General features: G+C 37.8%; 1 protein-coding gene across 17 annotated transcripts in view; it reads left to right on the top strand.

Moving 5' to 3' along the window:
* TCF12 (transcription factor 12) overlaps window positions 1-23,681 on the top strand; it is a 173,614-nt gene that overhangs the window by 81,284 nt on the left and 68,649 nt on the right. For all 17 annotated transcript variants that reach the window (XM_054836451.1, XM_054836446.1, XM_054836455.1 and 14 more), the window contains one exon: window positions 19,725-19,789. In XM_054836451.1, the coding sequence (XP_054692426.1) occupies window positions 19,725-19,789 (65 nt within the window). The remainder of the gene's footprint in view (window positions 1-19,724; window positions 19,790-23,681) is intronic.

The raw sequence follows: 23,681 nt of genomic DNA, 5'->3' as shown, positions 1-23,681 counted from the left end.
GTGACCATGTGTTTGTGCCCGATAGACTGTGAAATGGTGTGTTGCTACACGGCTGTGTTGCACCTGCGCCCCACCGAGGTGATTGATTGGTTTGGTCATGTGGAATGTTCCCATCTGGTCTGCAGTAATGTGGTTTTTTTTGTTGGGTGGTTTTTTTTTTTTCCTTCCTTCCTCTTCTCTCCCATTTCCCCTTCATCCACAAATAGCAAGCGCTGGCTGGGTAGTTAGAGCAGACAGTTGCAAAAGGCAGTGCGAGTCTTTGCCTTGAGAACAAAGTGGGGCTGCTGCAAGTGCAGCAAGTGCTGTTTTCATTTCTGCTAAAAGATTAGGTAGTCTGTGGTGTGCTCATGAGCAGCTTTGGGACGTCTGCAATTTTTTTTTTTTATAACTGGAGAGGGATGGGATATGACAACCAAACCCCAAAACCTATGTGTTACTCTGCAGATTTCTTACTGTTTTTTACAAAAGCACTCTGCTGTTGTAATTAGATTACCCAAGTAGCAGTGCATGTGGAAGATCTTATTTAACCTCAGAAAAGTAGTAGTTTATTTATTGAAAACTACTGATGTTGCACTTTAAATGCCAAGAAATTATTTTAGTTCCTTTAAAAAAAATTCTATAGTTACATTGGGCGGTCTTGTTTGATATTTCTTAATCTCACTCCTTTTTCATAATTGATCTATTCATTCCACTTAATGACTAATTACATATCAGAGCACATCATCAGCAGCATTCATCATTGTAGAATGTAATAATCAATGACATTTCAACAAAGGAAAAAATAAATATGCAAATAAGGACTCATTAACATTTGCATGAGCTGTTTGAATAATCACATTGCTGACAAGGCTGTAATTAACAGAAATTGATGCTGAGTTCAGTATTTGATAGTGTGTTTTCTCAGCGTTTTATTGTTGTCACTGCGGGGGCTGGAATGAAGTTCTGCTCTACTTGTACCTTGACTTAGGCTTGATGTGATGGGTTTTGCCAGGTAGCAGAGGCTTCTGGGAGTCCTTAATTCAGCTGTGACCTACACTTCATGCATAGAAAGATATTTTACTTAAATTACCGTATTGTTAATGAAGGACTGTTAAATTCTTGGTAATTATGCAACAACTGAAGGCAAACCTTCTCTCCAAAGTCAGGAAAACTAAAAATGATTCAATTTTTTTTTTTTTAATTGAGAATCTTTTACATGAGTCAGGCACTTTGAAACTATAGGATTTCTTAATTGCATTGAAAATGAGGTATTGATGTAGGGGGTTTTGGTGGGATTTTTTTTGTTTGTTTCTTGTTAATCTGGCACAGTGTATCGGTGTCAGGAGGCTTGAGCTTTATTGTAATTGAAAATCACTTGCTAAGGAAAATGTTGTGTAATTATGAAATGTACAGTTTCTGTCTCTCCCCCTCTCTTTTTATTATTGCAACTTTACTCCCCCCCCCTCTTTTTTTTTTTCTTCCTGAAGCTTCCTCTTTTTGTCATGGATATCAACTGAAATGCACAAAACACAATAAAGCTGTTTATGTCAGGTTTTTTGGATGACTGTAAGTGCTGATTATAACAAGTTTAAGGAATTTCCTTTGTTGAGTGTGTACCCATGCCATATGGCTCAACATGGAACATTAACTTGACAGGGATAATGGATTGTGGTATATGGAGACAATTTTGCCTGCAGCTTCACTATAACTCATTCTGGTTGGGGATCACAAGTTTATAATATAGGATGCAGCAAACATCCAGATGGATTTACTTTACATAAAAGAGCCGCATTTCTTTTTATTTCCTGCCTGTAATTGGAAAAAAAGACTTTTAAAAAAAGAATTAAAAAGTAGTAAACAAAGAATGGGTCTCACTCAGGGAAGAAAAATCTCTATGAAACTGTGTATATATGTGGCTGAACTGTTTTGGATACACTGAAACATAGGTGAAGTGTTACTTATACACACATACGCATACAAGATTTTTCAAATAATCTCTCAAGCGGTTTCACTTTTCAAAATATTTCAGTATAGCTCCAGTTCTGGAAATACGTAATGTTCTAGGGTTGTGTGAAAAAAGATATTGAAATAAAGCAAAATTACCACTTAATTAACATTCTGATGCTTTGGTAATGTTCTGATGGCACCCTATTTTAGGGAAAAAATAATCCTTATAAGCTTTTTGTAATATAAGGAAGTAAAATACTGCTGAAATAGTTTTTGTTTACTTCAGAGGTTGCCTGATATAATGGGAAGTGTCCAAATGTATTAGAGTGTAACAAAAGTCAGTATAAATCTAATGAGTTCTACTGACTGATCTGCATGCCCAAGGTAAGTCCTCATTTTACAAATACTTCTACATCTAAGAGACTTCAAGCATGCATAATCCCATTAAGCTCGTATGTAGCTGTTTGAAGGATCAGGGCCATAAATCCATATTTAGGTTTTCAAATAGAGCTACATGAGGTGATTTCAGCATTCCTGTGCACTTGTGATTGAGTTATACTCCAAATAAAATTGGGTGCTTTGCTATCTGAAAAGCAGACATCTTTTAACTACCAGTTTTGGAGATTCTTTTAAAACACTAGTTTTTGGAGACTCTGGAAATCTTGACCTTCCTTATCCAAAATAGCTGCTGTAACTTTTTTTTTCTTTGAGCCACTATCACATGGATATGAATTTGTTATTTTTTTTTAATTAGCTCTTGAGGTAAGTACCTGAGCAGATGGAAAAGACATGGTTCATGGTTGGGGAAGAGGGATACTGGTTGTGATTATAGTAGATACTGTTTGTCTCTCCAGTCTCCCTCCTCTGTTGCTGACTTCATAGGTTGACATCCCAATTTAGCATCTCTAATCGTTATCCAAAGTTTCAGAAAGTAAACAGCTAGAAAGAATCTGCTTTTGAGAAGGGAGCGATAAAAAGGATCACTAACTATTGACCTATGAAGAAGCTGTCTTAGCTTAAGATAAAACTTACACAAACACAAAACGGAAGCCTACAGCAGGTAGAAGCGAAGGCAGGTAGCCTGGGAGGGATACAGAGAAATTGTCTGAGCAGCCAGGGATCAGGTTAGGAAAGCTAAAGTCCTGATAGAATTAAATCTGTCCAGGGACATCAAGGGCAACAAGAAAAGCTTCTAAAGGTACCTCAGTGATAAAAGGAAGACTAGGGAAAATGTGGGCACTCTCTGGAAGGAAACAGGAGAACTGGTTACCCTGGGATATGGAGAGGGCTGAGGTGCTCAGTGACTTTTTTTGCCTCAGTCTTCATCAGCCAGTGCTCTAGCTACACCACCCAAATTACAGAAGGCAAAGGCAGGCACTGGGAGAAAGAACAACCACCCATTGTAGGAGAAGACCAGGTTCAAGACCATCTAAGGAACCTGAAGGTGCACAAGTCCATGGGACCTGAGGAGATGCATCTGCGGGAACTGGCAGATGAAGAGGCTAAGCCACTATCCATCATATTTGAGAAGTTGTGGCAGTCTGGTGAAGTTACCACTGACTGGAAAAAGGGAGATATAACTCCCATTTTTAAAAAGGGAGAAAAGGAAGACCTGGTGAACTACAGGCCAGTAAGTTTCACCTCTGTGCCTGGCAAGATTATGGAGCAGATCCTCCTGGAAACTATGCTAAGGCATGTGGAAAATAAGGTGATCAGTGACAGCCAACATGGCTTCAGTTAAGGGCAAATCATGCCTGACAAATTTGGTGGCCTTCTATGACAGGGTTACAGCGTTGGTGGATAAGGGAAGAGCAACTGACATCATCTACCTGGGCTTGTGCAAAGCATTTGACACTGAACCTCATGAAATTCAACAAGGCCAAGCACAAGGTCCTGCACACAGGTCGGGGCAATCCCAAGCACAACTACAGGCTGAGTGGAGAATGGATTGAGAGCAGCCCTGAGGATAAGGACTTGGGGATGGTGGTGGACGAGAAGCTCAATGTGAGCGGGCAATGTGCGCTTGCAGCCCAGAAAGCCAACCGTGTCCCGGGCTGCATCAAAAGAAGTGTGACCAGCAGGTCGAGGGAGGTGATCCTGCCCCTCTACTCCACTCTGGTGAGACCCCGCCTGCAGTACTGCATCCAGCTCTGGGGGCCCCAGTACAGGAAGGACATCGAGCTGTTGGAGCGAGTCCGGAAGAGGTCACAAAGCTGATCAGAGGGCTGGAGCACCTCTCCTATGAGGACAGGCTGATGAGAGAGTTGGGGCTGTTCGGCCTGGAGAAGAGAAGGGAGACTTATAGCAGTCTTCTAATACCTAAAGGGGCCTACCAGAAAGGTGGAGAGGGACTGTTTACAAGGGCATGGTGTGATAGGACAAGGGGGGTAATGGTTTTAAACTGAAGGAGGGTACATTTACATTAGAGATTAGGAAGAAATTCTTCCCTGTGAGGGTGGTGAGGCCCTGGAACAGGTTGCCCAGAGAGGTTGTGGAGGCTCCATCTCTGATAGTGTCCAGTGCCAGTTTGGATGGGGCTTTGGGTAACCTGGTCTAGTGGAGGGTGTCCCTGCCCTTGACAGGGGGTTGGAACTAGATGATCTTTGAGGTCCCTTCCAACCCAGGCCATTCTATGATTCTATGGGGTTTCTTTCAGGTTTTCATGCTGTAATTTATATTTGAAAAAGCTTCTCTGGGTTCATTTGTCTTCCCCCTGCATACCAGGCTGTATGTGTGATAATCACAGCCAGGTGGGAATTTACTATGGACTTAAGGACATTGTTACTTGTATTCTTACTCTGAAGTCCCTTATTTGCTACTGCCACTGCATTTGCCAAAAAGACAGTCTCAGGAAAACACATGAAATACTTATAACGTTTTTAATTTTTTGCTCTGTATTTGAAGTAGAGGAAGAAGAAATCGTATCTAGTATGCTGGTCAGCTGGTCAATCTTTCTAATTTATTGTCCACTGTTTAGGAAACACTAGGATAGGGAAATGTCCACCAGTGTTGCAATAAACTTGAAGAATTTAAATCTGTAGATAAGAAAATTGTTTCCAGGAACTGTAAGGGGAGTTGACTGTTTCTACCAGCTCCTGGACTTCTTGTGTCCTTTCTGGCTTCAGAAGGAAAGTAAGAGTCAACACCTCAGCAAACACTTAATAAAAGTGAAATTTTGAAGATAGCATTTGTGTCCTGTATCAGCATTTACTGACTCACCAAGGAATTTCTGCAGGACTGTATTTGCAAAATGACATGAATGTTCTTCCTAGGTGACAGTGATGACCTGCAACACATATTACACTCCAGTTAATAGTATTCTGTGAATGTGTAGGTGTTGTGTTGGCAATAAGAAAGCTTCTTTTCGTGTGTGCGTGGTTTTTATTCAGCTCCTGGAAAAGCTACAAAAGCAGACTTCACTCTTCTGATCTTGTAATCTGCAGTGGCCTGTGGGGAGCGCACTGATGATCCAGTCTTGTTAATGGCTTAGTGTAAGGATGTTATAAAAGTCCAGTAGGTTGTCAGTAGAAAGGCCATCGATAGAAATTTATTGAGTAATGCTTGAAAGCGAATTCCACTGGCCTCTGACAGTAAGCCGCTGTAAGACTCTTTGATCCTGAAGGGTCTGCTGAATCTCAAGTTGAAGTCAGTGGCTTGGGCGTAAAGAGCAATGAATTTTTTATTTTTGTTTTGCTAATGATTTATTAATAAATATTGCCGCAGTCTTTGGATTAATGTTTTTCTTTATTGAGCTGTAATTTAAAGGAACTTGGTTGGAAGGGGACTCTTGTTCCATTTTGGTGTAAGGAAATGCCTTTAGGTTATATTTCCCATCTGATTATTTTTGTAATGATGTAGACATTTCTTACAATGCCATAGATATGTTTGATTGCTTTATATGTGGGTAGCTCAATCTTCAGTGTGATTAGAGTGCATTGAAACAGGAGGGGGAGCTCTCACCACAGCAGCAGCTGGGCAGAGTGGGGAGCAGTGCAGTATTTGGCAATAGCAGAGGCAGGAGGGGCTGCAATAGTTACGGAGTAAGAGGAGCACCCTGAGAGAGCTGAAAATGTGCCACCAGCTCCTCTCCATTTCAAACTCTTCTTGGAAAGTTATTTTCATAATATTTCAGTAGTTAAATGTGGATGTTTGTCTCTTTTTTGTTGTCCTTAAACACGTGCATGCGGTGAGCCAGGACTTTGTTCCTTCACTTGCAGAGAGTGTATTATTACTGTATTTTATGGCAAAAGCAGAAATGGGTTTCAGTCTGTATAACTTAAGGAAATTAGTTTGGAGCTTAAAATAGCACTTCCCTTAAGTTGCAATTTGGTTAATATTGACATGTTACATTTTCAATATTTTTAAGAAATTCAGTCAAAATTTCTGAAAACTACATTAAGAGTAGACTGAGATGACACATCCTTCTTTGTCAGATTTCTCTGTAATCAGTCTGCAGTCCACCAATAATCTAAGTGTATAGTTTATATGAGCAGCCCTTGCTGAATTTAATTTAATTCGTACATTTGTAAGTACACATGTGCTTAGTTGCTTTACTGAATTGGTGTTTAAAAATGCTCCACTTAAATGCAGAGTATTTTTTAGCTCCTGTTTTCAGTGTGGCTTTTGGAATCAGACAAATGTGATCAAGTCAAGGTGTGTAACAGCAGTGTGCTGACCAGTGTGAAAAGGTGCGTAACCCTGTACTTAATCTGAATCTCAAACATGAAAAGCTAGCTAATATGGGGCAGGATTAAATTATTAGCTAATAGGAGTCTTGCATCTTCCCCTAAAGCAGAAGAGTGTCTCTCATGGCATCTTTCTTTCTAAAGAGAGGTGTGTGCTTTAATACTCCTTTTGGGGAGGGAGGCAGCACTGAAAGCGGAGTGCTGTTCCTTGTCTCTCAATTGCCATGTGACTTTCTCCATTTACCAGTTGTTAAATGGTCGCCATAATATTTTTCTTTAACAACTCTCTTGCTTCAAGTGATTTGGAATTGTAACAGGGAGCAAAGTTTGAAATTCTTTGGCCAAAAATTTCTTCATAACTGTAGGGGTAAATGCTACTGTTACCAAAGTCTTGTTTCTGGTTATGTACTTTGTTCAGTGATTTGGAAGACTTCGCATTGGTATCATTACTTGCAGAATTGAATAACTTTTCATTTCAAGACAGAACACCAGGAGGGTTTGAAATGTTTGAGTTTGGCAAGAAAGGGCTTGTCTGTAAAACAATGAAATTGCGTTGGGGAAATACAGTGCCTCCGTTCAGCTGAGGCGGGCTGAGGTACACTGCGAGCTGTTGTGAGCTGCAGCTGCATTTGCCATCAAACACTGAGTTGGTGCCGATGAATGTTTTGTTTTTAGTGTCATGGAAACTGTGAGCCAAAGAATGGATATTCTATTCATCTGGGAAAATAGCACTTCACTGCATAAAACATCAGTTGCTTCCAAATTAGTTCTTAAAATAGACTTTGTGAATATAACCCTAAAAGTAAAAGTGCAACAACTTAAATCACCTCAGTACTACTTTGTTTTTCTATTAGAATATACATGTGAATTAAATCAACGTAGAAGTAGTGAGAGTTTTAAGATACAACTGTGGCATGCATCTCCTACAATAGTTGGATGTTTTACTTTGCTGTGCAATTTTTAATCTAAAAATGGGGAGGTCCAGACATTTCAATAGCAGTCTTAATACTTTTTATTACCTTTCTTCAGATGGTTTGCTTAAAGCAGAATTGTTTTGGTCATCATTCAGTATCATTTACTGTTTCATACAGCATATTGAAAATTATAAAACTTACTGGAGAGACCAGGTATCCAAAAGGGTATCCAAGAGAGTGCTCTCACGGGCAGAGAAGGAAAGATGGTATGGAATAAATAGTGTGTGGGTTTCTGTAAATGCAGGAGTATTTTTACAGAGCCAGTATGTAAAGAATAATTAAGGGAGTTAATTCAGTTGAAGTGGAAAGCTTAAATTTGTTTCACTTAAATTTTGATGTTGGGGGGTGGGGAGGCAGATAAATGAGTATGAGGTCTGAGTGTAAGAGGTAAAGAGAAACCAATACAGAAACATATATAGTCGTTGCCTTGCTGTGGAAAAAAAGGAAGCTGAGAAAAGAAATTGGAGGAGCAGAAGTGATTTGACCTGAGTGATAGGAAGTTGGAGGAAAAATTGCCAGTTGCAGGATTTCTGAATCCAGGATTCTGGAATGGATACGATACCAATTAAAATAAGGGACGCACCATTGTGAGCCCTCCTTCAGTGTCCAGTGAAAGCGGCAGGAATTTTCTGTTGACCGTATTGTTCTCTAGCTTAGTGTTGGTTGGTTTTTGTTTGTTTGGAGGTGTTGTGGGTTTGGTTTGGTTTGTTTTTAATTGGGGGATCCAAAATTGGATGTGATATTTTAGATATGGTGTAACAAGTGCTGAGTAGAGGTGAATAATCACTCCCCTCCCCCTGCTGTCTCATGTGCAGCTTGCCTTTCAAGACCACTGGTCCTTCTCAGCAGACTTCGTCCCCAACCTGCACTGCTGCAAGGAGTTAGTCTATCCCAGGTGTGGGACTTTACATTTGTTATGGTTAAATTTGATGAGGTTCCTGTTGGCCCAGTCCTCTAGATTTGTCTACATTCCTCTGAATGGTGGTCCTGGCTTCAAGCGTAATAACTGCATCTCCCAACTTTGAGTCTTTTGCAAACTTTTTTTAGGGCATGCTCCGTCTTCTCCTCCGGGCTACTGATAAAGACATTAAGCAGAACAGGCTCCATAAACACTGTGTAGTTGGTAATGACAAAATTATAGATGCAGGGAGATTGATAAAAACATAAATTTAGGTTGAAAAGCAACTGCATGAGAAGTAAAATGGGTGCTTGAGATGCTGAGACTTAGATGAGTAACTCAAGAGAGAGCAGGATCAAGAAAAGTCTTTTTTTATAAGTGTTTTTGACTCTTTAATATCAAGGAGTAATGTGTAGTTGAGAGCTTACAGCAGAGACAAGGGCTAGATATGAAATGGGAAAGTATCTTTGAAATTAATCCTAGTTTGTGTATAAAAGGCTTCTATAATAATATGCAAGCTCCGTGGTTCCCATGCTGTAATGCAGGGAATTGAAGTACAAGCAGGTAAAAATAGATAAAAAGATACAAAACCCACATGGTTTTTACCTTCACTCTTTAATACCATTAATTCCTTAGAAGAAGGATTTCTACTTTGCAACACTTTCAGGTACCATAACCACGTTCCTAACCCCAAGGTAGACGTTTGGGCTTTCCTATTCAATGCCTGGGGAGATTCCCTGTGGGATTTGCAAAGGCTGGTGTACTCTTGCAGAGCTGCTGAGGCTGGCCAGCAGGAAAGGTTAGGGTTATGGGGGGCCGTGGAAAGTTTCCATAGCTGCCACCCTCCTCCCCAGGATAAAACTAGTTAAGGAACAGGAGGCTGTATGGCCTTGTCTCAATCCTGCAGGCATCTTTTTGCACTTGGCTGAATAAAAAGGCAGCTTGCTTCCTTACATGCAGTTCAGAGCACTCCAGATCAGTGACCTGTCTTCAGTTGTTTCAATCTGCCAACAAGCTCTGAATTTCCAGTAACACATTTAGATTGTCAAGTTGATGATTTAAAAAAAAAAGTAAAAAATAAAAAAAAGACCAAATCTAGGGGCAAGGTTTGAGTCACATTAGTGTCACAGAAAAATACTCAAGGATGATCCTCTGTTTACAGTTCCATTTTAAAACCCTGTCTGCTGCCTGGCTTTTACTCCCTTAATGCATTATTATATTATAAGAGTAATTAGATCATTCTTTTAAATTATCTCTTATTTAAAAGAAGTCATCCATTTTTTTGTCAAAATATTTTATCGTATCAAGGCATGAACCTTACAAAAATTGGCAACATTGATAAGGTACTCTGCCAGCCTACAGTGTAAAGAGTTCAAATTCAGGTTGACTAGCATTATCATTAACCTACCTAATCCTTTATTAATAAAATTCCATTTTGCTGATTTCATGATTTATGATTTGCTATCAGAGGAATAAATTTTTTGGTAATCCTATTTGCTTATTTTAAATATTGTACAAAATGAACTTTCTTCCAGAGATGTTGCAATTTCTGGGTATTCTAAGATTTAAGTAAAAAACAGTGTTAATATTTGAGAGATCTCCTTGGTTTATATCTATTTTTAAAATCCTTTTAGAGTCAGGTTATCTAGACCTGCTGATACAAAAGTGCAGAATGGTAGCAGTTGCTTTTACATCTTCCTTGCTGTTGAAATAGAAAATATTTCATCATTCTTATTCATGTTATCATTTCTGTAAAATAATTACTAATATTGCCATGAGTATTCTTTTTGTTCTTAACATGCTGAGGAAGAGTGTTTTCCTTATCTGCTTTAGGCCATTTAAAGTATGAGTATCCAAGCAGAGAGGTAGTATTTCTTGATATATGAAGTTTTATTCCTAAATTCATTGAACAACACACCATGTTCCTTGGTGTTTTTAAATCTGAGACTTTCATTCGCTTTGAGTGTGTCTGGACCTGGGATATTATTGTTAATGTTTCTTCAGTCACATTCCCATGACTGTTATGATCTCTTAGGAAGACTTTTTCTTTCTTTATCAAGAATGCCACTTGTCTCACCTCCCAAAATAAACAGCGAACACATGTTTTCCTTTGCAACTGTTTTGGGTTTGGAGGTTTTTCAATATGACTTTAAAAACCTGTATTCATCCTTCAGGTGCCTTGGCAGTAAGGTATCAGTGTTTTCATAAATGTATGGATATGTGGGGTGCCGACAGATGAGGGGATGGCCTCAAAATATTTGTATGGTTTTTAGTGTTTTTTTAGTACATAGTTAAAAATTCATTCTCTATGCAGCTCTAATACCAGTTTGCCTTTCTGCAACACAGTGATGTTCTCTTGTGCAGTTATCTTCAATATTTTGCGGCTTGGTAGGATTGCTTTCAGCTTCTGGACAGTCGAAATCCTTACTGTAAATACTGCTTTTGTGCTGAAATAAGAGGACCTATTTTAAGCTCTTAGCATTTTAAGTGCTTTGTATTAATTTAGACTATGGGGTTTTTTGTTTCACCTTCCTTTGGCTCCCCTCTGCTTGTGTGTATAGTGCCTGTGAATAGTTAGGAGTTTTCAGCCCCCAAACAGGAGGTGGCTCCTTTCAGGCACTGTCTCGTCAGGATTTCCCCTCCTGTTTTAACAGCTGATTTGGTTACTCTGCGGTGCCTGCAGAAATTGCTCTCTTGAAGTGGTAATATTGGGAAAACACTTCACATGTTGTTTTGTTTTCTTCTGAAATCAGTTTTAGTATCTAATGGGTGTTTGGGGTTTGATTTTCTTTGTTTTGTTTTGGGTCTAGCAGCTACTGCTAGTCTGGAGACCACAGTTTGGGAATGCCTGATTTACAGACTCATGTCTGGGCAATTGGGATGGCTGCATTGCCTGTGAAGGGAGAAGCTTGAATAAGTTATGCAAGTCATCCACGTAAGAACTGTCAAAACTTTTGTACAACAGAGTACTATTGTATGTGTTTGCCAGTTGCCTCATGGTAGAGGGTTATAAATGCTTGCCATGTTTGTACCTGTGTTTATATAGAGAATGGGTGAGGGAGGAATCTATCTTTGTTGACAAAGCTGGCTTTTAAAGTTTAATGAGAATTAATAGATCTTGGATGGTGAGAGGAGCTGTAGATACCTACAGAAGTAACTATTTTTTAATTTTTGTATAATTTTTTTATATATACACATAAAGTAATTTAGTAATGTATAGTAAGTACTGTCACCAAAATAGTCTTTTAATCAGAAACAGGTGTAGCATTTTGTTGTAAAGTGTGGATTCTCCATCCATTTCCAATTATAAAATCCTCTTGACTTTAGACTTAAGAATGTACTTGATGTTCAAAGTCACTGATAGAAGCTGAGTAATTTTTGTTCTTCGATCTGGGACAAATTCCACACCAGAAGAGCAAGGGATGCTTTTCAAGTTAGTTGTAAGTAGCAACTTGGTTAGTTGCTTGAAAATTTTAACTAAATCCCTTGGGGGTGGGACGAGGAAGATGGCAAAGGGAGAAATATTTTAACAAAGTGAAGACTCTTGGATACTCTAGAAATACATGGGGTGAATAGGTGAGGTGTGTAAATGCATGTGATAAAATGGCTTCTTGTCACCAGTGTGGAATGCGTGTGTATTCATATGCATACTCAGTTTGGTTATTGTCTTCTGGATATTGTAAATCCCTGACTTCTCTCATTTTTAGTATATTTTTAGCGTGGTAATTTTTAGTGTGTTTCTCCCACTGGATGGTCTGTCTATGCATAGCATGCATTAATGGGTTAGTAGAGCGGTAACATTATTTATGGTAATGTTAGTCTAGGGTAGACATAGTAGTGGAGAATTGAAATTAAATACACTAAACAGCTATCCAAGAATTACTTGGTTCACAGATACTTGCCCACATATGCTTGGGGGAGGAGGAGAAGAAAGCTCTTGATTCATTTAAGAGGTTTGTACTCCCTTTTTTTCCCCTTGCTCTCTGTTACTCATGTGCATCTTCTTGCCAGAGACTTCAGTCCCTTTTAGCCTTGCAAACGTTTGATTTGTTATTTAGCACAGTATAAGCCTGGTAAGTGGAGGGACAGGAATAGTACTGAGGAAGGAGCCTTCATGGATCAGCTACTGATGGAATAGAAACGTTCTCAGTTTGACATGAGCATATAAATTACAAGTTCATGGGGTCAGTCCAAATATAATGTGGAATTTAGTCCACCCTTACCTCCTGTGTATTTGAAGTACGTAAGAGCATTAATAAATTGTTTTTATAGCACAAGATCTGTGCAGTGCTCTGCAAACTGACAAAATATTCCATCTTTTCTTAGAAGTACTTACAAATCAATGGGATGAAAGTGTCAAAGGCGTGTCTTTGGGAAGCAGGTTCTTTAACACCACTTCACACACTGACATTACTTCTTTTTTAAATATTGTGTTAAAGAAGTTGTGAGAAATCCTTGTAACTTCTGTGTTTAACGTCTTAATAAATGTACTCTGAGATTTATTGCCTGGTCAGTTCAATCAGTAGAATTCTTACAGTGAAAGACAGTTGCAAATGCCCACACAACTATAAGTATAAAAGAACGTCTGAACTTTTCTAATCTTTGGAAAGCAGAATGAAAAAAAAAAATTCCCAGATGATCCTGTCCAAATGTCAACAAAAGCAATAATTTAGTATTTACTGTCTAAAGCATTGTTCATAAATTGCAACAGTTATAATGAGAAGTTGATTCTAGGTAATTCCAGCTTCAGAATTTCCACATTTTTGGATCATTTAGATATGAAAAACCATTCTTGCTCCAAATAAGTAATAGGACTGGATAGCAGAAGTATAATGATATCTTACAAATGATAATTTATGACATGGAGATTTCTGGCAGACCTGACACTGGACAGTTAAATCCCATAAATCTCATTCAAACTCGTAATCTCTTACTTGCAGATTATTTGAGTTGTTCTGTAGGATCTGTCAAAATTGTGACCAAAGAAAGGAGTTGGGAGTAAATCTGTAGTATTTAAACCAAGCTTTGCTAAACCTTTTTTTCTTTCCTGTGTGGGAAGATTGCTTTTGAAGATGTCACAGTATGGGGGGGGGGGGGAGAGGGGAAATCTAAAATAGTGTAATTTTTTTCCACTAGTCACAGTCTGTGCATACCATTTCTTTATCCATTCTTCAAGAACACATAGACCAACATTCTTGTTATTACCTGTATAGGCTGCATTGTTGATCATCACTTGAGCATGGCATTCCTGGTTAAATATGTTTGTATTTTTTCTTCTGTTCCGCTACTTCATTACAAAATTTTCCAGTAATGTGATTTTGTCATGTATGAATTGTTTATTAATCTTCAGGTACAAAATTTGTATTAGGAGTTTGCGGACAATTCATATTATGAAGGTTTGACTGCTTTATTAAAAGGTAAGACTGTGGATGAGTTTGCAGGACTTCAAGGGTTATTGATTGGGAAGCTGCATGCAGTCAGAAGAAGAGTGAGCTAAGATGGAGCTATGATGAGATAAAGGCTAGGTTAGGAAAGTGATTACGACTGGGGACCTGCTAATCACTGACCTCTGTAGGGATCCTGTAGTTTATCACTAATCTCACTTGCACTTGGCATTTTCTTGTGTTGCTGCTTCCTTGTTCATAGCAGAGTGAATAATTTGGCCTGGGATGAACAGGGGGGGAGGGTGCTGCAAGTCCAGCAGCTGCAGTTGTTGGCATTGGCTTGTTAAACATCCTCTGTGTAGCCAGCAGTGTGCTTGGCATGCGTTAGCCAATAATGCTTAAACAAATTGTTGCAAAGAGAATAGGAGGTCATTTGTTTTAAGCACTTTCTTCAAATTGTGTTGCTTCAGATCTCTGTTTTATTTCCATGAGTTTTGGTCACAAGTATTATAAGGAAAAATGTCTGTAATATTTGTATATGTATTCATAATATATATACATGTGTGTACTATGTACCTTTAAAATATTAGAGATAAGATTGTAGGTATAAGATATTAAAACTGTGACAGCCTCTATTAATGAGTAGGCCTATATAGCAGTAGAAGAGGAAGAAATTATTCCTCTGGTGCTGTGGGAAATGTCTAGATATGTAGTAAAACTTTTGTGGCTGCATGTGTCAGTCCTGCCTCTAAGAAGGCGGCAGGACATCAAATCCTAGGAGCAGGGCTGGTTTTGTGTTTTAATCAAATGTAAATTTATTTCACCATACTGAATAAGAATTTTTAATACCAAGAAAATGTAAAAAAGAATGCTGCTGTACTGGAGGCAGCAAGGATGTTATTCTATAAACTGTGTACTTTCTTTCTACTTTGTGCTAAGTTGGAAAGTCATAGTAAGCATTGCCGAAAATTATTTACATTGTTGAATGTTTTTCTTGCATCATCCGTACGCACCTGTCAGCATAGCTTTTGCAGCTTGTTCCTTGTTATGTTGGATCTGCATATGAAAAATTATTTGAATGTATTAATTCTGTGGGTAGCAAAGACATGTACTTTGTTGCTGAATGCTTTGTTACTGAATGGGCGGAGGCGGTGGGGAGAGAAAGCAGTATAAAAATTGATTTCTAGCCAAATCTACCAACACTGATTTAATAACTTAAAAAAAAATCCTCAAAGGTATCAACAACATTTTGTTACAAACTGACTTTTGGGTAGACTATCTGTTGTCACTGGTTAACGGTGTTATCAAGGATGAAATGATGATTAGGAACTGTAAAATCATGCTTCAAGATTCACTGAAAGATGATTTTCTGTACAAGTAGGGCAGACATACTTCATGTTTGACAAACAGAGCAGCTGCCAGCTGTGGTCACTACGGTATTCATGCTGGATGATAAACATTGCTTCATTAAAAAATGTTGGTGCTTTCTATATTGCCAACCAAATAAATTCTTAGCAATGCATAGAAAGATCTTTAGTCTGTAAAGGGTTAATTCTGTGGGAAATGAAGTCGTTTTTTGCAGAGTTATGTTCTGTCGTCCTCTCATAAACAAAGTGTTATCTAGAAGCAGTGGGAAAAGGCTGTTTTACTACTGGCAGGCATTTATAGCACGTTCACTGAAGTAGTCCTCAGCTGAGTTAATGTAGTGCTGTTTTCAGCTCACTATCACTTTGCATCTTGCTGTTTCAGTTCATTCTGTGTTAAGAGTATTTAGGCTGCACAGCTGTTATACAGATAGATTTATTATGAAATACAATTCCTTGTGCAGTATTCAAAAGCTGTATTAAGTTGTGAGCGTATCACATTTAGACAAGCAACTGCAAGAGAAAAATAATTATTTACTAAATGCCTATTAATGTTTGAATTGGTACAGAATGTGTCAAGGTTTTAAGTTTATGAAGTTAAGAAACACTTGTGGTTCAGAATGCTTAGTGGGATTTTTTTGGTTGGGTTTCTTCTAACTCCATAGTCCCTGGGCTTTAAGCCTGTTACGTACCAATTAGGTCATTGATGTTTTTGTTGATGAAAACACATGAAACTTGCTTAAAAAAAAAAAGTACAAACTCATTCCAAGTTATTAAAAGATTCAAATGCCTTGTGAGTTGATCTGTGCAGATTTAAATTTCTGTATATAACCAACTCAATTATTTTTAAATGTCCAAATGCTTAGTTCAAATCAGGTTAGAAGACGAAACTCTGGGATATAGAGCCACCGAATTGTAACTTGAAGAAAAGTTTACCATGATGCTACTTTGTAAGCAAGGCATAGGTTTTGCTTCTAAAATGACAGCACATAACTTCTGAAACATGTGAGTTAGGAGGTACATGGTAAAGGTCATCGACGAGCCGATGATTCCCAATAGTCTTGTGTAGTAAGCCCTGCTGCTCAGGTCTGGTGGGAAGTGTTGGGGTTGAGAAAACTGGCCAAAGTTGCTTTACTTCTCATGAATATTTTGTGAAAATAAAAAATGGGTCTGAAGAGGAAATAAGTTTCATTTGAGCATTACTTTACCTTCCCAGCTGGTGTGTGTGCATGCTACCTTACAGCCATGTTTACACAAATGTGCAAATGAAAACATTCAATGAGGATTTTGTCATTTAATAGTAGTTTTGCATACCCCTCTCCTTCCAATAACGTCAGGTGCTGTAGTGAGTTTCCTCATGTCCCCTTAGTGCTGAGCATTAATGTTTCTGAATTTCCAGCTATAGTAAAAAAGATACTATTGCCATCTGTGTATTGAGCACTGACTGAGATGAGACCCTCTTGAGAGAGGGTGGAGAGGATAGGATCAGACAGAGGGTATAACACACTCAACAGCAAATCTTGTGGGGTAAACCTACAAGACATTTCAGGGTCTGCTTTGACTTTCAGGGTTATAAATGCTGGCACTCCAGTAAGTTTGTTTTTTACAGTAACCTCTACATTTTTATGCTCGTCTGTCAATCTGTAGAGAATCTGAATAATTAACAAAGGTATTTGATAAGCTAAAAACCACCAGTGGATTCTGCTCTGATATATTTGGCTGTGTGTTTGAACTTTATTGGATGCCAGAGACTGCCTGTGCATTGGTCAGACGCTATATATGGGACCTACCTGTTGTTAAACCAATGAGGAAGTGTCATCTCAAACTTGACATTACCCACCTTTCAAGTACTTGACTTACTATGGTAATAGTTGCTAAGTGTTACTTATCTCTTTCTATTGATAAGTAAGTGCTACCTGTGAAGTTTGCTTACAAGGCTTTAAATAGTCAGAATAGCATGGTGCCTAGACTGGAGCAGCTGAAGTGTGTTGAAGTCACAACAGGCAATTTGTAGTCAATACTCTTTCACTTTTCCATTGTGTTGCTAGTGGAACCATCCTGTGATGCTGCCAGACAGCACGATGCTGGGAAACCTTTTTGATGTAGTATCAGTGAAGCTTCAGGGGCTGTTGATGGAGACCTTCCTCTTCTTTCATGAACAGTGCAACAGATGTGCTCTAGTGGTGCCTGGGACATCTCACCTTCTCTCTCCCATTCTTCTGCCATGCAGATGTGAAGATCATGCCCTTAACACGGTGCTCCGGCCCTGCAAAAGGGACAACTGTTCCACAGTACAAGAGAGAACCAGGAACAAGACTTGAGTGTGGGCTCAATGTGTGCTTCTGTAGTGCATGCCTGTTGATTTTTGTTGTTGTTGTTTAAAAATGTATACCTTTTAATATTGTGACGCTACTGTGGGCTTGAGAGTCATACCTAAGTGCTGGGAATGTGTTTAGGGGACTCTCTCTATGAAAGGCACCATCTTGTACTTGATCCCAGGTCACTTTCCAAGCCCTTCATTGAAGAGCTTAGCCATTTGAACACAGGTTAAACATTAATTTGCTCTAGCTCTAATTCTTGATAAATATTTAGGCAGCACAGCATCAGGCAGCCTTGACTTTTCTCAATCATTTCTTAGAACTAAATTTAGTATAGATTGAGCTATTCTAGACAGCTTTTTTCCTTTAGTATGAACCTGCCAAACTTTTTAAGTGATAACATTTGAATAACATGATTTTATGCATTCTTATCTAACAATTTCTTGCTTGCTATGCAAACTATAATTTAAATCATAATTTTTCTAGCCTCTGTAATTGACTCTTGTACAAATACTTGTTTTAAAGCCTGCCTGGAATACTGCATACTTCAGTTGAAGTTGTTTATCATGTGGTGTAAGATTCTCATTTTCTGGAAAGAAAATGCTGAGTCTAGTTTTATACAAACAGCATGATTCATCCTACTTCGTGTAATTTTGCATGCTAGGTATTTTATTTGCTTGGTGGCCTATAGTTGTTAGAGGCAAATTGCTTCAGCAGAAAAATGTTAACTTTTTTCTCCCTTTGTTACAGCAGAGCTGCCATTTTTCAAGCAAACTATTCTTGACTAAACTACCTGTAGTTATCAAGATGATAATCTTGCAGAGATGTTGCTCCAGGACATTCAAACTTCCTCTTCCTCTCTGCTTACACGAGAGGCACTTTGTAAATGAACAACAAGCATACTTTAGTTTTTCCTCTTATGAAATGACAGGGATTTTTGGTAGCAAGAGAGAGAATCAGAAAAAGCAACGAAAGTCCTGTTCTAGAAGTGCAATTGCATTAGCATGAAGCTATTTATTACTGAAATGGGACTGTGGGAGAGAGGCTACTTTTTCTTAGGAGGACTGGATGGCACGTGCATTGTTTAGAAGAGGGAATGCCTAGTTGGGTAAGATGACATTCATTTTCAAATGGATAGGTACTGTGGTTTATTAACGCTTACCTTTGGATAAGACTCTGGTGTTATGGGGTGTTTCTTAGTTCTAACTGTGTCATAATTAAGGCAGGCACAAGCACTTGGTGTTTTCTGTTATGCCCATACTTGATGACTGTCTGATTCTTGACATTGTTCAGCAGAGACTTCTAGTCAGGATTTTTTTTAAAAGTGTTGATTGATAAACTTCTGAGCCCTACTGGAGAACTTCCACACTGAGTTTTAGTATACAAACATGCCAGTTTGGCAGCATAACTGACAAATACAGGACTAAGTAGTTTTTATGGAATTGACAAATACATTGCTAATGTCTTGCGACCCCAGATAGCAACATCAGAGGGCAGCCACTCTGCTCAGGGCACTGTATTCAGGACGTGCTACCTACAGGCAAATACTGCATATATGGCAGAAGAGAAGAGTCTGTTTTGCTGTCTTGACCAGTTGTATTGCTTGAGTTTTGTACCCGACTGCAATGTACATGAAACACAAGGATTTATAAGCTTTTCTTGTTCTTCTGAATTGAAGTTTTTGTTCACTTTTCATGTGGTTTTGTTGGGTTTATTTTACTGCTTAGTATATTAATTACCTAAGATATACTTAGGTATATATATTGCTTAGTATATTAATTACCAGCTACGTGTTAGTTTCATGTAGGAAGGAGAAATGTGTAGAAGTGTCTCTACCTTTGCCTATTGATAATGGAAGTGAAGCTGGACCTTTGCCCTTTTTATTTAACCAAACTGATATGGATATTTTATAACAATAAAAAATTGCAGTAGTTCTTTTTTTACTGATTGGTTAGGTAAGAAATGGGATTAGGTAAGTATGTCATCTGTTGCAGTAGTGCTGTTTGAGTGTGGTAAACACAGTTGTATAAAAGTCTACTTTTATTCATGCAACTTAATTTTTGTAAATTTACTATGATGCTAACGGATTTTCTGAATAGTGTATATAAGGGTAACTGATGGAGATATCTACCAGATTTTAAAAAGAACCTAATTTCAAATATCTTTCTTTTATAGGAAAAACCTCGGATAGAGGTCCATTTCCATTGTATGGTAGAGATACAGGGTTACCAGGCTGTCAAGTAAGTATAGTGATGATTAAAAGCAAATGGAATAATCCGAACTAAAATTTAATTTGTTACTTGAATGTGTCAGGCTACAAAACATAATAAACAAGAATGGGTTCCACAATTTGCAGAATAAATTTTCTGGGTTCTGTGTGGTCCAATGCCTTGCACTTACATCTACTTAGAGGAAATACTTTTGCTATGCTAAAGTGCAGCTGGTTCTGTAGCTCATGAACATGAAGTCCTATGCTTTTAGTAAAAGGGAGATTGTTATTAGTCTGAGCATATTGAGCAATGTGCTTCAGTTGTGTGTATCACATCTTTCCAGCAGATCATCATGAAATTAGTTTTCTTACCCTTTGCAGTTACTCATTCCTCCCTCCAAAACTGCAAACAGAATTGCAGACCAGTAATGATTGCACATCACAATTAGTCTCTGATACTTGGATTTTTCACATATAATTTGTCAAAAAATACCAGTAATTGCTGAATATAGTTCATTAGTTAACTGTTACTCCTAGTGGACATTATGTGCTGTTACTCCTAGTGGAGATTATGTGCATTTTTTAAGGAAAACAGTGTTACTAGGCTTTCAATTTTTAACAATGATGTTATCCAATGCAATAGTGTATGATTTTGTGGGTGTGATGATGTGGTTTTTAATAAAGAAAACTTTCTTTTCATGTCTCTAAAATGAAGATTTAGAGTAAAGATTTCTTCCATGTTATTTCTAATGAGCCACATTAAGAATAGTCTGTTGATCATTTAAAAGTCTGTTTTGAACGTACAGGAAGTTTGAATGTTTAAAAAGTATAATTAGCATTTGATTACACTCAGTATTTGTTGACAAAGATTTAAATAACTAATATATTATGGTTTTAATTCTAAGAAATTAATTTGTTATGCTTGTTTTCTCAAGGAAGAATCTTTTCTAATTTTAGTGTAAGTAGACTATTTCTTTTGAACTGATATTTTCAGGAACATCTTTCTGCTGCAGGATAAAACTTATCATATGAGTTTGACAGTTTGGTTTTGAGTCTTTTAACTCATAATTTGGGAAGTGTGAATGCACCATGTGGCAATGCAGTCCTAACAGCACTTCACCTATTAAGAAAGGATTGTTCTCACAGCCTTTACTACTTCTCTGCAACACAGATGTGACGAACAAAGACCCATTTGTAACTGTATGAGTGAGCTTTCAGTAACACGCTCACAAAAAGCAGTATACCTCTTCAAGTTATGGGCTTCACATTATTGCCAGTCTAGACAGTAAAACGTTGTATCAGTGTTATTACTGTTGTTCAAATAACTCTGTACTGTATTTAAATATAATAACTTAAAGTTGACATTAGTTTGGAAGCAAATTAATTTCCACGTTACTCTTTCATTAAGTTAATGTTCTGTACTGGAAAATGGGTTTGTGTTAACTTTGCATAAAATTCCGTTTTGCTTTGCAGTAATGAGTGTAATTTCTGTTGTTTGGCTTCTCACTGAGGAAAATGCTTTTATGTCTCCTAATTGTTTATATCTAGTACCATTTAATATTTTTACATATAGCTATTCTGAAGCCAAAATCTTACACACATTTGTTTCTATTAATATCACTTCTAATTCTGTTTATTCCTTTGATATACTTCCTACTATTTCCTCTCCCAGTTTCTTCTTAAACATTTTTAGTATAGGGGAAAAATGTTAATGTGGGTAAATCTGTTTTGGTTTTACATTCAGAACAATAGAAAATGATCATAGAGTTAACTTTCAATTAAATTTTAATTCACTTTAAATTTATATGATAAATTACAGTTCGTGCTTTAATTTGGTTTTATCTGTTAAATCTGACAGTGTTTGAAATCATTTGCTAACTTGGAATGTGGTGGGATTTCTGAATCTTTTTGGCTTTTTTACATTTTTGGTAAATCCATGGCAGTGCCTGAAATACAGCTCTCATAGTAGGTACAATGTTTGAAAGCTATCATAGAGAAGAAGGTCAAAAGCGATCCTGAGAGGTCATTTTGACAACCCGAATGAAGAATCAGCTGCATTGTCCCTGACAGATGCTTATATAGTCAATTCTTAAAAACCTCTAGAGATGGAGGAGACTGCATGACCACACTGGGTTTTGTATTACCTTACTTAAACGTACTGGCTCTTAAAAAGTTTCCCTGACGCCTTATCTAAATATCATCGTAATTAAAGCATCTGACTCTTGTCTTACAAACAGCGGACAGTAGATATTAAGATGATAAGGAGTTCTTAGAAAAGATAAGACATAAATGGAATTAATTTTTACATTGGTTTGTGTAGTACAGAATATAGTGCAGGTATATTTTTAATAGCAGATATGTAACAGGGGCTATCTCAGCTTGAAATACTGGTAGAAAACTTATGCTCTGCTCTGGATGTTCTCCAGTAGGTTCACAATGCTAGGGAATTCCAGTGTTTTAGACTAGGTAAAGTACCTCATCTAAGGCTTTACCATTATGGCAAAAAGAAATTTCCCGGATCTTCCTGACAATACTGTTAATTTTTTGCTATGTGGTATTTGCCTTTTTCATAACAAGTATCCAACCTTTGATACTTGTTTGATTGGTGATGGCCTAAAATTTCCCAATACCTTCTTATGGTAGTGTGGGCCAGCCTGTCATTCCTCAGCCTATATTTTTCAGTTGCCAGGTTCAATATGCAAAAAGTGTGTTTACTTTTTAACACATTCCTTCTACCTTCTCTAAATTTGTCAGTGCAATTTTGAATTCCATGCGTGCACTGCATTTGTAGGTCCTTCCGGGTTATTTGCTTTGTGAATTTAGTAAATGTGGTCTTCGTTTTTCATCCAAGTCACTAATTAAGAGGTGGAATGATGCCCAAAACAGATGCCTGCAAAGTCTCAGTTAATACATTCACCCAGTGTTGATTGTGAACCCCAAGCTGCTGTTTTTTAAACAGCTGTGCTCTATATTCAGCTGTAGTTTTAGTTGTCCTTGGTTCCTTAGTTCACCTGTGAAATGTGAAAGTAGTAAAAGCCTTATTAAAACATCTCTTATGCTGTCTGAGAAGGAAGTGAGATTGGTTTTACATAGTTTATTCCAGCTGTATCCATATCACTTCATCATCATCTTTTGGCATTTGCAGTCTATTTCTTCCACTATTCTTCCAAATAATGAAAATTAAATTGGTGAGGAATTACAAAAGCCACTGCTTTTGTTCCTCCCTGAAACAAACCAACCAACTCCATTCTTTTTTAGCCTCTGCACTTTCTTAGAACCATGAGTTTTCAAAGACAGTGGCTAAGGTTTCTGAAATTCTGAGAATGGCAAGAGCTGGTCTTCTGAGTGTCTTACTGGGTACAGGTGAATTGAAAATACCTAACTTCCTCAAATACTCTCTCACCTGTTCTTCTCTTACCAATGTTCTTTCCATATGTCATTGGTGTAAATGGTATTAATAACCTGGTGTGGATGTGTGGTGCGTTTTAATTTTTATTTGCTATTAAGTTTACAGAGGGCTGGAATCAAGACTTTTTCAAGACCCCTGTACACTGAAGTGCTTAAGACTCTTACTATCACTTCTCACCCTTTACCAAAAATGATCTAAGCAGTGACTTGTATGGACTGTCAGCTATCTACAAGCTTCAAGTGTGATTGATTTTCAATGTAGCTTAAAAATCTGAGCAACTTAGGTAAAGAAATGTGATTCAGGTGTAACATTCTTTAGTCACAAGAGTGTAAATATGGCTAATTTATGAATATTTTACCAAACAGGAAGGGCATAGTTTCAGGTTTTATTTCCATCAGGTGTTTTAACCAAGCCAAAAAGGAGCAGCCTAGAGTATAGCACTTTGCACTGGGCCCATTCATGCAAATAACAGTGTTGAATAAGGTAGTTGCATTTGTCTGAAGCTGTGGGGTTT

This window comes from Grus americana, chromosome 10, assembly GCF_028858705.1.
Source record: "Grus americana isolate bGruAme1 chromosome 10, bGruAme1.mat, whole genome shotgun sequence".
Classification (NCBI taxonomy): Eukaryota; Metazoa; Chordata; class Aves; order Gruiformes; family Gruidae; genus Grus; species Grus americana.
Note: the sequence above shows the minus strand (reverse complement) of the source record. Positions and strands in the feature narration are given on the sequence as shown.